Below are 15,382 nucleotides of genomic sequence, written 5' to 3' on the forward strand. Positions count from 1 at the left end.
TTTTTGTTTTTGCTTTGTCTAAGATTAGAACTGCTATCCCTGAATTTTATTTCTGCTGAAGCATAATATATTTTGCTCCAGTCTTTTACCTTTACCATGTATTTCTCTGCTTCAAATGTGTTTTTTGTAAACAATGTATTGTAGGTTTCTGGTTTTTAATCTATTCTGCTTTCTGCTTCCATTTTATGGGAGAGTTCATCCCATTCACATTTAAAATTAAGATTACTTATAATTATTTCTGTCCATGCTATCTTTCCCCATTTATACTTTCCTCTTTCCTTTCCTCTTATTCCTCCTCACCAGTATTATGCTCCCTTTCCCTTTTTCTTTTAATTTTTAACTTTATTTTTACTTTTATCTTTGCCTTTTCTTTTATTAATTCTTTCTTCTTCTTTCTTTCCCTTTCCTCCCCCTACTTTCTGGTGCTTGGATTTTTAAACTCATTTGAGAATGTATGTTATTCCCTCTCTGGGCCAAATCTATTAAGAGTAATATTTTTTCAGTGTTCACATCCTTCTTTCTTTCCCTCTTTGTGCCTCTTCACCTGGTGCTATTTATCCACTAATGTCTAGCCTTCTCCTAGTATAGTCCTTATCTTTTATGTCTTTTTTATTTTAACCCTGTCTTATACCTACATCCCCTTTGTCAAAATCTATCTGTTATGATAGAAGTATCATTCTCAAAGATTGATTGATTGTTTGATTGATAAGCAACATAGCTTCATAGTAGCTAAGTACCCTCCCCTCTTCTGTCTAATTAGGAATATGCTTCTCAAAAGTCATAAATCACATCAAATTATATTTGTTTTATACCACCTCCTCTTTTCAAGTACCTTCCAAGGACACACAATCCTCATGAGCAAAAGCATCATGCAAAGCAAAATCATTTCATGAACTGTTTGTATTTTCCTCCTGGGGTCCCTCCCCCACCCCCATCCCTACCCCACGACCAATCACACTTCCTCCAATTGTAGCCAAAGCATCAAGCAAAGCGAAATCACTTCATGTTTTCAAGCCCAATGCTCTCTCCCTTAGTCTCTATAGAACTTCAGCCATAAGCCTACAACTCTACCTAAACAAAGAATTGAATACACTCTCTCCTTTGACCCCTTCAGAACACCAACCATGGTACTATAATCCTTGTTAACTAAAGTAAAAATTTAGGCAAGATCACTTTACCCTCTGCTACTGTTGTACTACAAAATCTCCTTAATTAATATCTAATAAGGCATGGGAGACACTGGCACAGTACCATCCAGTATGGCATGCCTCATCAGAAGGAGAGCTGTACTCTATAAGCAAGATAAAATTGAACCAACTGAAAAGAAATGGGAGATACATAAGTTTAGAGCAAATACTCTAGGCATTCACATAGATGATTTGTGCCCAATGTGTGGTAGATCATTACAAGTTCATATTGGTCTGATCAGCCATAGTCAGACACACTGAAATTTGTCTCAAATTTAGTGATGTCATTTTGGTCTTCTTCAATAAGGAAGGACAAAAACCAACCATACCCATAACCTCTAAATTCAATCCCTTTAACTCTATTCCAACCTTTAACGATCCCAAGATAAATTCAATTCTCAAGAGTCATTAGTTTCTATTTATTCAATTCTAATTTTTAGAGTTTTATTTTCTTCAGTTAGTTTTTCTATCTCTTTTTCCAGTTGGTTAATTTTGCTTTTAAATGAATTCATTTCTTTTACCAGTTGGACAGTTTTATTTTTACTTTTAAAGAAGCTGATTTCTTTGGTCAGTTTTTCAAAATTCTCTTGCATGGTTCTCATTTCTTTATTCCCTTGCTATCTTCCCTTTTAAGGATGTATATAGTTTAATATTCTTGCCTAGCATTTGTTGTTTTTTCCCCCTTTCTGTTTACCTTTTTAAAGCATCTCTTGAGTCTTGTATTTGAAGATTAAATTTTTCTGTCCAATTCCATCGTTTTTCTCAGAAAATTTTTGGAGATCCTCTATTTCATTGAAAATCTATCATTTCCCTTGACAGAATTATCTTGAATTTTTCAGTATTTAATTTTTGGTTGTAATTCAAGGTCCTCTGCCATCTGAAATATTATATTCCAAGTCCTCTGATCCTTTAATGTTGAAGCTGATGAGTCCTATGAAATTCTGTTTGTGCTTACTTTGTATTTAAATTGATTCTTTTTTGATTGCTTGCAGTATTTTCTCCTTTAGTTGAGAATTCTGTAATTTAGCTATGACAGTCCTTGGAGCTTTTATTCTGAGGTCACTTTCTGGCTATGTTCTGTATTCTTTAAAGGACTATTTTGGCTTCTAGATCTAGTCTATTAGGACAGTTTTCCATGATAATTTTCTAAAAGACATTTTCCAGGCTCCTTTTTTGATCTAGGCTTTCAGGAAGACCAATAGTTCATAGATTTATCTCTTCTGAATCTGTTTTCAATGTCGTTTATTTTTCTTAGAAGGTGCTTTACAATTTCTTCAACCTTTTTTAGCATTTGATTTTGTTGTATGGAGTCTTGGTGTCTCTTAAAGTCATTTGTTCAATTTTAATTTTTACGGTTTTTTCTTCAGTTAGTTTTTATGTCTCCTTTTCCATTTGGTTAATTTTACTTTTAAAATGAATTCTTTTCTTTTTCTGGTTGGCTTATTTTATTTTTTGATGAGCTAATATCACATGTCAACTGCTTGAAGGAACTGCACATCTTTAGCCTCGACAAGGTTAAGAGGACATGATATAGTACTTCAAATATAAAATAAAGAATTGGACTTTTAATGCAAGCAGACATCTACTTGAGTACATGAGGAAGGGATTAAACTTTTCAGAAATAATAACTGATTACAATATTTTATTTAAAGCACACCACAGCTATACAATCTCCCTGAATATTTGAATATAGTTACTTGATTTACTAATTTGCATTGTTAGAATCTAGAACACATGAAACAGTGGATAAAAGGAAATCTAATTTTACCCCTTTTATAAGACTCCAATTCTGAGATAACACTATTAAAAAAAACCCACAAAAACTGGAAACCCTTGTGAAGACTATTTAATTTGTTTAATGATGGCAAGCTAAAAATAATTTTACTCAATAATATTTTCTGATTCAAAATTTCTGCTAAAACTTTTGAAGGGAGCCTTGTCTCCCATCCAATGGTCTAGTTTAATGTAGGAAAAAGCATCATCCATAACTAAATTTAAACATACTTGATAAAGTAAAAGGTAATCAAAGTTAGGAGGATATGTTAATGTTTTATTGTTGCTGTTATTTTATAAGAAATCTGTACATAACTTCAAGTTTAAAGTAGATTTTATTATTACATTGCTTTTTTTATAGCACTGATGTCTTTGACTGAACAACAAATTCAATTCTAAATGTCATATTGTACCAAAATACTTATTTGGATGGTATTTACTTCAAAGTTTCAATATAGCTTCAGCTTTAGAAATAGCTAAATATACAAAATTTGTCATTTACAGCATGACAATAACAGTGGTCTTAGTATTACAGTCCTAATGATATTGTCACTTGTGTTTCCTTTTTTACAAAATGGTAGGAAATCTATCATTCTAACATCCTATTAAGCCCCATAATTCCTTTTGAATAGCTTTGAAATTTGTATAAATTAGATGTTTAATAAATTCCTTTTAAAGTTATTATTGTAATCATATGTAGAACTAGTGATGAAGAATAATGACCTCAAGACAGAGAAGTGATTGCACTGAATATGAAGAAAAGACTTTTTTTTGGATATTATTAACAATGTGATGATTTATTTAACTTGACTATCAATATTTATTTCAAAGTGTTAGGTCTTTAAGATTTTTTTCTAGGATTTGTAGAGTTTAAGTGCAAACCAAAATTTACTATCTTCAATTTTTCGAAGTTGTCATATATATTTTTTCTCCATTTCTATTTGATTCTTCTCTCACAACATATCTAACATGGATCTGATGATGATGTTTATCCTTCGTACTTGAAGGTGATGCCATGACAAGTACATAAGAGGTGGTGGTAGTGTACTTACTAAGTCACCAACCTCACTTTCTCCTCCAGAGTCATCTAAGTCTAGTGGTCAGATATGAATCAGGGACATCTGGAGATAGTCCTGGATGTGAGGCAATCAGTTAGATGATTTGTCCAGCAGTTAGTATCAAATATCTGAAGCCACATTTGAACTCCTGTCCTCCTGACTCCAAGATCAATGCTCTATCCACTTAAACACCCAGCTGCCCTCACATGGATCTTTGCTTAGTATGTTCATACATGCATGGCCTATGTTGATGCTTTCTGACAGAAGAACAGGCAAGGAAAGGGAGGGAGGGAGAAAAATGTAAAACTCAACAATTTGCAAAAAAAAAAAGATTAGTAAAAGTGTAAAAGATATAAAAATGAATTTTCATTTTTTTTTAACAAAGAGGCTTACCTAACTGGATGAATTGTGGCTCACTTTTCACACCAGATCCTGCTCCTGTACTGGCTGCTACTTCCACACTGTATCGAACACCAGGAACAAGAGATGGAATGATTACAGAAAAGGTAGAACCATCTACTGTCTTGTTTATGTGGTATCTACTTTCATTGCCCAGGCACCAAATCTGTAGGAATATAATAAGTGTCAAGTTAGTAAAATTTCTCACTCTGTGCATATATCATCAAGATAATGAATTCTCAAAGAGAAAGGCTCATGAAAAGCCAGATTTTTTTTTTTGTTCCAAAGAAAGCCATTACTAAAAATTAAGTCTTATAATTCCAAATCTTACTTTTTCTTAATCTTTTACAACTGGACATGGGTGATAACAGTTCTTATTTTTACTTTAAAAGACCCAAAATGAGTCAAATTATCAATCCTTTATTAAGTACCTATTATGTACCAGACACTGCACTGAGCATTGCTAAGCATAAGACCAGAAAGAATTTTATTTTTAAGACAGTGGTCTCCTGAGAAGTAAATAAAAACCAACCTCTTTTTGCAAATATTTCTTCAGAGACCTAGTTTCGAAGATGAAATTCATCCAACTTAATTTTTTAAAAAAATTATTAGCTGCCTAGATGCAATGCAATAGGCACTGGGAAATCAATTTATTAACAGAAGAGTCTAATTCATGTGGCTTGCTTTAAGATGCTTATCGATTGCATAAGCATCATGAATTGTAGCTTCACAACTGGGAGCATTACCTAGCACTTACTAGCTCCATAATCACTGCCAAGTCATTTCTCCTCTCCTTGTGTGTCAATTTCTTAAATGCAAAATGAACAGGGTAGAATATAAAACCTCTAAGATAACCTCCCAGCTCTAAATAACACATAATATTTAAATATATTTATACATATACACATATGTGTTTACACACAAGGTTGTTTGTAGTGTTAGAAGGTGGACTAGAAGTTATGTTTGCATATGCATACATGTATACATGTACAGATATATAAACACATGCATATGTGAAATAAACATCCATTATATGAATATCTCTAAATGCATCTATACATGTATTTGTGCATATGAATATGTTGTAACCTAGGATTATTAGTGGTGGTGGTGGTACTGATGGTGATAGTTGTGGTAATAGTTCTGGCACTAGTTTTCCAAGATCATTATGAAATGCTATTATTTTTAATAAAAATAATAATACTAGTGTATGCTTTCAATCCCCTCCACTTTTTGTAAACAACATCTGTGATTTCATCTTCATGAACAGTCTTTTTCAACCCTTACTCGTGAGTTTCATGCCAGTTTTCTGGTGAATGGAACCTGTCATCAAGGCAGATGATGGGCAAATGCTGCTACTTCACATCGCTTCCAAGTCATTCAACCTTGCTAGGACCTTCCATAGCCTGTGCTCTTCAGGCATAGTATTCAAGAACATTGCCAAAGTCATGATGAATGATTTGAACAGTACTTTATTAGAAAATGACACTTTTACATACACTAAATTTAAATATGCCAGTTAAAGTTAAGGATCTGAAATAAGTATGCTTAATAATATTGATATAAATTTCAATGAAAAAAAGTTTCAAATTTAGTGACCAAGAAAAAGTAATCAGGGCGGCTATGTGGCACAGTGGATAGAGCACCAGCCCTGGATTCAGGAGTACCTGAGTTCAAATCTGGCCTCAGACACTTAATAATAATTACATAGCTGTGTGGCCTTGGGCAAGCCACTTAACCTCACTGACTTGCAAAAAAAAAAAAAAAAGAAATAAAAAGTAATCATTCTGAGACCTTTATTCAGCCACTGCTAAATCCAAATTCATTAACACCAAGAAAATGTTACCACTACTGGACTTGAAATTATATGGGGGCATAACTTTAGCTATCAATAATGGAAAAGAAATATGTTTGGCTTGAAAAAAGTCCATATTTACAGCTGAATTTTTTTTTTGCAAATAAAGTTCAGTTTTAACATTTGAATTGAGAAATTACACAGGGTAAGTTTCAGAAAATTATTGAGGTTTGGACTTCAATAATTAAATAGTATTTAGGGTTAATTCTTTCTTATTTTTGAAGATTGCTAAAGGGTGCTGGCATATTCTTTAATGAGACCATGACTTAGATCCAAGGAGAAAAAAATGATACATAGAAAATTATCATATGAATAACTTCATATTGCCTCTAACAGAATCTGAAGTGGCAAAAAAACAAGTTTTCTGGCACATGTCTGTATGTATAGCTTAATATTTGCTGTCTAAACTAAGTGAATGAACTAGAATACATCATTAGTTGTATAATTTCTTTCAAATGATTATTTCATCTTTAAAATTAAAATTTTCTTAATGTACTTTGAATATACATTATATACACAGCTCTTTATTTTAAGATATGACTGATTTTAAAATAAAAGCCTCTTTGTGAAGTTTCCATTTATGCTCACAGCTGAAAATAAAGCATATACTGATTTTGTACCAATCAAAATCTAAAAGACTTGTGGAAAGATAATAAATTTCTATTTTATATAACAGTTTTATCTAAGAAATTTGATTCCTTCTTTTTTTGACAATGCAGACTTTCCTTTTCAAAAAACTGTTTTCTTTGGGGGACTTGGGAAAGAACCTGTGATTTTTAATAAACTAACATTTAATAAGTTTATGGTATAATCTCCATAAAGAATTACTGGGGAAATATGAAACTTCATTTTGACATGTGTTTTCTCTACCAGCAGATGGAGCCAAGGATCCACAGTTTAATCAGTTTTTCTGCCTCTTGCGGTGACTAAAGTTGTATTTTTTACCTTATACTCTTGGACCATTCCATTTTGGGTATCTTCTGGGGGTGGTTGCCATGAGACTAGAATTGCAGTTCCATTTCCATCATTCTTTGATATTGTGACACTCTGGGGTGGAGCACTTGGTGCTGTTTAAAAATTAAAAAAAAAATTATATGTATGTTTGTGGTGTGTGTATGTGTGTGTGTGCACGTGCACACACACACAGACACACACACAGAGCAGTGTTTTAGGGACATTTAAAAGTCAAATCCCCAATCATTGAAATACATTTAATCTGCAAGCATATAAGAATCATCTCATGTGTCATTAGCCTTTAATATGTCACTTATGTCTTGACATCACCCAAATTGTTTAAACCTTGTCAATCTTTAAAGGAGGTTAAAATGAAAATTATAGAATCTTATTTCCTTTTCCATGAACATTTTAGTTTTCCCTAACCAAATAAAATTATTCCCCCAAAGAAATTAGGACAAATTCAAATGCCCCTTTTATTTTTCCAGGAAGAGGTACAAATATTTCAGATTACATGACAGACCAGAAATCTAATGTCTCAGTGACCTATAATCCAAATCAAGTCTCTTACTAATAACTAGGCAAAAGGATAAATATAATTTTGAAGCACAAAGAAAATATTTTATATTTTAAAACATTTCTATGCTAAAAATCTTTTCCCCTTTCACTATCTCAATAATGTCAATGTTAGACCATGAAATTTTTACTTGGAAAGCAAAATTTTACATTTTCTTCTTTCATATTTTTAGGTATGCCTTATGTTGTACATTTTAAATGAAAGGAGCTATCTAAGTTATTAAAATTTTATTTTATTATACTCCTTAAGTCACTGATACTTCCTATATGAAGTGACACCTAAGCATTATTTGAAAGCTTTAAGTTATATTCAAATTTCATAATATCATTTATAGGAGAGAAAAAAATGATATATTAACAATTTTTAAAAATTTAATGTCTTTAATTAGGAAAGTTTATAATAAAGTAAAAATAAAGGTATTAAAACTTATAGTCAAATAATTCTTATATGAGTTTCACTCAAAAAAGAACAGATGAAAAGAACTTAGCTATTTCTTTTTTAAAAATAAATGCAAACTAAAATGATGTGAATAACATCTGGATATGCTGTCCTCAAACATCCTTCCCAAATGACATTATATAATGTCTACATATTTATTATGTGTGTTCGCATTTGCAAACTTGACTAACTTAGGGGCAGTGGGGTGGGACAGTGAATAGAGCACTGGGACCTGGAGTCAGGAGGACCTGAGTTCCAATCCGGCCACAAACACTTAATAATTACCAACTGTGTGACCTTTGGCAAGTCACTTGATCCCTTTGCTTTGCAAAAACTAAAAAACAAAAGCAAAAAAAAACCACAACACAATTTCACTAACTTCATTCACCCCCATGAAATTTTATTTTTCTCTGAGACATTTAAACATTGCCAATACAAAGCAATTTAATTAAATAAAACTGTTCAATGGCATGCTCAACATAAAAAATTACTTTTCTTCAATTTCAAATAAAATAACAATAACTAATAAATATACCATAATAAACAAATAAACAAACAAAAAACAATTTATACTTGCCTTCTTCCAGGGTTTTTGCAAATTTAATTTCACTATCTGCTCCTTGAAATTCATTAAAGAAAGGCCGAGCCTTAATTTCATAGTTTACTCCCTTCTTGAGTTCTGGGATAACAATGCTATTTTTTGTTGGAGTTCTTACTTCAAAAACTAGCCATTCAGAGTCTCCATGGTTAGCATCAGAAGGCCTATAAAGAATTTTATATCCTTGAATATACTGAGATTGCTGGTCCACCTATAAAAATAGTAAAAATGGAAATTAGTATTAGTGAAATATATAGCATCAAGCTTTCATGTTGCAAAAAAAGTTTGAAAATCAGAAATCAACCAAATTGCTATATTCCGATAAAGAATATTTATAAAATTGAAATTAAATTCTATTTGGATTTTGTTTAAAACTTGGAAAAGGATGAGGACTAGACCATTATTTTAGACCTGAGATATTATCCTCCTTTCTTCAGTGAGTTCAGTGCCTTCAATGAGTTCATAGCTTTTTGTTTCTCCCTATTAACCTGACTCACTAATTTCTTAACCTATTCAATTCTGTATACTTACTCCTCTACTCTCCCAATACAAAGGGTCATACCTTTGATCTTTCACCCCTAAGATTTCACATCCACATTCATGAACTTCACACTTACTTTATCTGATTATAATCTACTATGATTTCATCTTTTCCTGTCTTATGAAACCAAGTCTGAGTTCCTCATCTTCAATGTGATCTCCAATCTCTTCTTCAACCTTCAGTTCTTTAACCAGCTATATTCTTTTTCTTAGATTCACACTTTCAACACTATGATGAATTAGGTCCTTTATTCCAAAGGTGAGGAAGCTTTTTTTCTGCCAAGGGAAAAACTTAGCCTGCTATATTTGGTCAATCATTTAATTAATTAATTCATTAATCCCTAAAACACTCCTAGATTTACTGAATTTTGAGTTCTGCCTAAGGTAGCCTTGGCAGTGCCAGATCAAATGATTTCATGTGCCTTAGGTAGTAATCTGTGCCTGATGTTATCTACTCCCGAACTATTCTCTACACTTGAATCCCTTACCCTCTCATCCTATCACTATTCAAGATTTGCCAAATTGCAATTTGCCAAATTTTGTCATCATTGCTGCTATTCATATGCTGCTGAATGCAGTTAAGAGAATAAAAAAGAAATCATGCTGACTAAATCCACTACAAATTTGCTAAATAATTTCAACCAGTCCTTCACTGCAGCAAAGCAGTTCTTTTACATATTACTAACTGATCTGCTATTTCAAACTTAAATTATTTCTTAAATTATTAGTGAAAAATTATGGTCATTAACCAGGAATCCACCACCCTTCACCCTCACTCTTCTTACTTTCTCATCTCACATCACTCAGACATCTTCTCCCACTATTTCCCACTTTACTTATATCATAGTGTCTCAGGGAAATCAATCAGCATGTACCCATGACCCCATCTATTTCTATTGTCTCCAATTAAGTGACTCATTTATTATCCCTACTCTTTCTCTAGTCTTCAAACTTTTCCTATTTGTTTTTAGATCCTTCTGTTGTCCAAAAACTCACCCATCTCCCAAATCCTAAAACTATAACCTAAAAAAATCTCACTTGATCTACACATTCCTGACAGCTATTATCCTCTATTTCCCTATCTCAGATAACCTCTTTGAAAAGTTTTATATATGTATTAGTTGCCTCCGTTCCTTCTTCTCTCCTTGCTTCTACATACTGTGTAATTTTAATTCAAACTACTCTTCCAAGATCTTTTCTCAATTTTCCTCGTCGTTCTTGACTTCTCTGCAGCTTTAATGAAACATAACTCTTATTTTGAATATTCTCTTATGATTCTGCTCATTCTGATTCTCAGTTTACATCTCTGACTTTTCTCTTATCACTCATTTTCCTAGGGTCTTCATCTAGGTTATGCTAACTAAACATTGATGTCCCCCTCAAAACCCTGTCCAAAGGTCTCTTCTCTTCACTGATGATCTCTTTAATCCTAAGGGGTTCAATTATCATTTTTATTCAGATGATTTCAAAATATATATATATATATATATATCCAGCTCTAATTTCTCAATTAAACTGCAATTTCACATCATGAGCTTCTTTTATAGATAATTTCAAATTGAAAGCTATGTTTCAAAAGAATTCATTATCTTTTTGCCTTCAAACCCTCTCCCTATTTGAACTTCCTAATCTGAGGGTTCCAGCATCTTCCCAAATGACCAGCTTCACATAACATTCATCCCACACATCTCATCTTTTATCCAATCTTGTCATTTCTATCCTTACAACATCTCTGGTTTATGTCTCCTTTCTCCATAATCTCCACCTTAAGCAGTTACCAAATTAAACCCTCAATTCAATAAACAGCAAGGAATCCCTGTTATCTCTTAAGATCAAATATAAAATGTTCTTTGGCATTTAAAACCACTTAAAAATCTAGAACTTGGTTTCCTTTAGAGAATTGTTAAATTTTATTTCCCTCCATAAACTCTAACTAGTCTACTTATTGTTCCTCATATAAAAACTCCATCCCTCATTCCATGTCTTTCCAACACTGATTGTTCCCATCCCTAAAATGATGATCTTCTAAATTTACATCCTGATTTGGGATCAATCCCATTTTCTACCAGAAGCTGTCCTTACCCTCTTCCAATGTTAGTATCCTTCATTTGAGATTATCTGTCTTTTACACTTACATATTCTTATATACAAATTTCTTAGAACATCATCTCCCTCATGAGAGGGGCTCTTTTTGTTTGTTGGGTTTTTTGTTTTGCTTTGTTTTATCCCCATTGTTTAGCAAAATAACTGGCACATAATGCCTTTTAATTGAAGGATGAGTCCTTTAACTGATAAAGTGTATTCACAACTAAGGAAACTCCTTCAACCAATGCAGGCCAATATTTTCTTGTAATATAAGAGTTTTAAGAGATAGACAGTTAGGACAGTGGTAAAGAATTGATAAGTGAGGGGTTGAACAAGTTGCTATAAGTGATAACTAGTACTATGATGGAGATGGTTTCAGAAAAAAAAAATGAGGAAAATTACATGAACTGATGCAAAGTGAAGTAAGCAGAACCATTTGAATAATGTATACAGTAATAGCAATATTTTAAAGATGATCAAATGCGAATGATTCAGTTACTATGATTAATAGAGTGATCAAGAATAATTCCAAAGGAATCACATAATGAAAGATGCTATCCACTTTCAGAGAAAGAACTGCTAACTCTAATTGCTGACTGAAGCAAAATTTTTTCACTTTTATTTATTGTTTTTTTTTTTTGCAACATGGAGATATTCTGCTTGCCTTCACATGCTTAAGGCATAGCATAATATTTGCTTTTTTATGGGAGGAGCTGAGTGAGGAAGAGAATTTGGGAAATTTTAAAAAATCAATGAAAAGAAAAAGATGGGAAAACAAACTTATATAACTTTACTATCTATTTAAAAGTAACTTAAAATTTGTAAAAATACCTAGTGAGGGAAGAAAAATGATAGCTTTATCATCATCATCATCATATTTAAAAGGAACAGCAAGTTGTATATGATATTTGTAGTTTCATGTGCAATCATCTTTTTTCCTCTATTCTGTTAGGTTATAAACATACTTGCTTTATTTTTTTAAGTTTAAAATATAAAAAACAAAAATTTAAAAGAAAAATTGAATATTAAAAAAATAGACAAATTTTAAAAAATTTGAAGGAAGAAGGTAAATGATATGCCCAGAATCAAACAACTAGTATATGTCATGGGACCACCTTGAATCCAGGATTTTTCACACTGGAACAGAAGGAAAATTATTTTAAATTACTATTGTACCCCTCAAAATTATTAATTAATCCAGGTAAAGACATTTTCTTTTTAAAACAATGATATAAAACAATGACAGAATTGGAGAAATGAGAGGTATAAGTTAAACTATTATTTTTTGAGTTGAAAATAAAGCCAAAACCTTTTTCAAGATTTTATAAATATATATGTAATAACAATCCTTTTATTTGGTATCTTCAGGATTAATCTTCTAGGTACTTTTATTAATAAGACCTACTATTGCAACATACTTTGATACAATCAACAAATTTCTAATCCCTTTAGTTACCATGTATCATCCTATGGACTAGGTAGTACAGTAAATAGAGTACTAGGTTTGGAATCAGAAAGACTCATCATCTTCAAGAGTTCACATCTGGCCTCACAAACTTAATAATAATTGGGTGACTCTGGGAAAACTACTTTGAACCCTGCTTTCCTTAGTTCTTCATCAGTAAAATGATCTGAAGAAGGAAATGGTAAACCATTCTGCTAAGAAAACTCCCAAATTAGGTCATAAATAGATGGACAAAACTGGAACAACAACATCAATAATCATCATATGAGACTAAATAAACCAAGTTATTATTAGTAATAGAATCAATTTTTAACAAGCTTTTTCAAGCATGAGTATTTTATCACATTATCTCATAACGAATCTATCTACTTTATACTTCAAATAAGGCTCAAGAAATCAAAAAGAAAAAAAAAAGTAATTACCGTCCAATGAACTTCAATTGAAGAAGAAGAAAGGATGGTAGGATTATGAAGGTGCAGAACAACATTTCCCAATTCTCTCTGGACCTGCTTATGATCCACACCTTGACTTGTTGGTGGAATATCTGTAAACAAGTCCACAACGCTGCCTTAATACTTACAATATAATATTAACTTGGAAAAAATCTAAAACCAATCAATTTAATCCCAGCAACTTCTAAATTTCCAAAATTACTGTACCCACATTTTATGTGGCACCAGTCTGTGAAATATATGTAAGAGTCAAACAGAAATAAGGTTGAGAATATGGTGGGAACATGGGAAGAGAAAAAACAAAGAACAAAGATACAATTGTAAATAGAAGCAATAAACTCCTCCCATAATGTGACTCTTGATCTAGTCTATAAGTATTTATTAAAAAAACCTCACTATACCAACAAGGAAATGCACATGAAATGGCAATAGCATCAGATATTAGAATAATAACAAGGCATGTGCATTACTTGATTAAAAGACTAAACAAAGGAATGAATATGTAGTAAAAGCAGAAGTTAAAGAGGTAGTCACATCACAAGTCTTAAAAAAAAGTCCTCTTTTTTCTAAGGTACATTCATAACTTCTACCTCACAAAAGAATAGCAAAGGAAGGATAAACAGAAGACTCAATGAGTGAAAATTAAAAAAAGAAAGTCTGTTCTATTGCAGATCTTACTCCAATTTTTAATTTTATTACAGAAAAAAATAGGTTCAACAAAAATCTCCTAACCTAAAAAAATCAAAAAGTACAATAATAAGTATTTTGTTGCTATCATTTTTTTCTTCATACTTTTTTTTGGCCACAATTCAGATCATTAGTGAAGTCTTACTTTGAATTCACTTTATAAACTCAATGTAGAATTTCACATAGTGGGTTTTTACTTTTTTTCCTTTTAGAAAGGGGGAAAGGTAAATAGTTTTAAGTAATATTTTTCTTAGTCAAAGGAAAAACAATTTGATAAATATTTACATTTCCAAAATATAATCTTTACATGAAAAAAGATTTTTAAAATGTCTGAAATTTTTAAATGCTTAAATAATGCTTAAAAATGTTTAAATACTTTTAAAACATTTTTAAAATCAGTATATATTAATAATTTTCTCATTTATTTTTCATAAAAGCACTCTTAGATAGCTAAAATACATATCAGTATATGGGTAAACAGAAGCTCAGAAGTTAAGCTATTTGTCCAAGGTCACTGAGATAGTAATGACTGGACCAAACCTGAATCTAAGTCTTATGGTATAACATATTAGTTACAAAACAGGAAGGATTCTTAATGTCAGTATGAAAAGCATTTCAGTGAGAGAAAAATATGATAATTATCCATTTCTTAACTATCATGTTCATTAGAGATTTTACAATTCTGGGTAGATTCTATTTCATTCATTATATTCTACAGATTAAAATAAAGATTCTAGTTTTGTAAACAGTCACATAATTTCCAAGAACTAAAAATTAGTGGAAAAAAAGAGTGAACATTAAGTATGAGAGGGGTAAATCAGTAAATAGGTTTAAGATAGGCAAAAAAAAAATACAAGGGACGGAGCCAAGATGGCAATGTGCAGGTAGGGATTCTCAGAAGCTCTTTGCCAGAAAAACTCCAAATGCTGCAATATCATGACTCTAACCAAATTTGATAGTGGCAGAACCCACGGAAAAACCAAATGAAATAATTTTCCGACTCAAGACAACTTAGAAGATCCACAGGAAAGGTCTATTCCACTGGGACCAAGGATGGAAAGAGCCGCAGCACTTTCTGGGACGCAACCATACCATGCTGGAGCAAACTAGTTCCAGCCTTCCAGGAACAGTCTGTAGAGCACCTCAGTCCATTGCAGAGGGAGCAGTTTCTAGACCTCTCTGTCCAGGGATCACCAAGGACAACTTGGAAGGTCAGCAGGAAAGCCACACCAGAGTGAGCATGGAGCCCAGGTCAGAGTGGTGCCTTAGTGCAGCCCCTGCCTGGGAACCTGGGGAGCCATCCAGCAGCTGCTT

The 15,382-nt window shown here is 32.2% G+C and overlaps 1 protein-coding gene across 7 annotated transcripts in view; it reads right to left on the bottom strand.

Moving 5' to 3' along the window:
* ROBO1 (roundabout guidance receptor 1) overlaps nt 1-15,382 on the bottom strand; it is a 587,021-nt gene that overhangs the window by 95,282 nt on the left and 476,357 nt on the right. For all 7 annotated transcript variants that reach the window (XM_074192260.1, XM_074192259.1, XM_074192258.1 and 4 more), the window contains exons 13-16: nt 13,352-13,473; nt 8,819-9,050; nt 7,218-7,339; nt 4,412-4,583 (exon numbers count right to left, since the gene is read on the bottom strand). In XM_074192260.1, coding sequence (XP_074048361.1) covers nt 4,412-4,583; nt 7,218-7,339; nt 8,819-9,050; nt 13,352-13,473 — 648 coding nt within the window. The remainder of the gene's footprint in view (nt 1-4,411; nt 4,584-7,217; nt 7,340-8,818; nt 9,051-13,351; nt 13,474-15,382) is intronic.

Source organism: Macrotis lagotis, chromosome 6 (genome assembly GCF_037893015.1).
Source record: "Macrotis lagotis isolate mMagLag1 chromosome 6, bilby.v1.9.chrom.fasta, whole genome shotgun sequence".
Taxonomy (NCBI): Eukaryota; Metazoa; Chordata; class Mammalia; order Peramelemorphia; family Peramelidae; genus Macrotis; species Macrotis lagotis.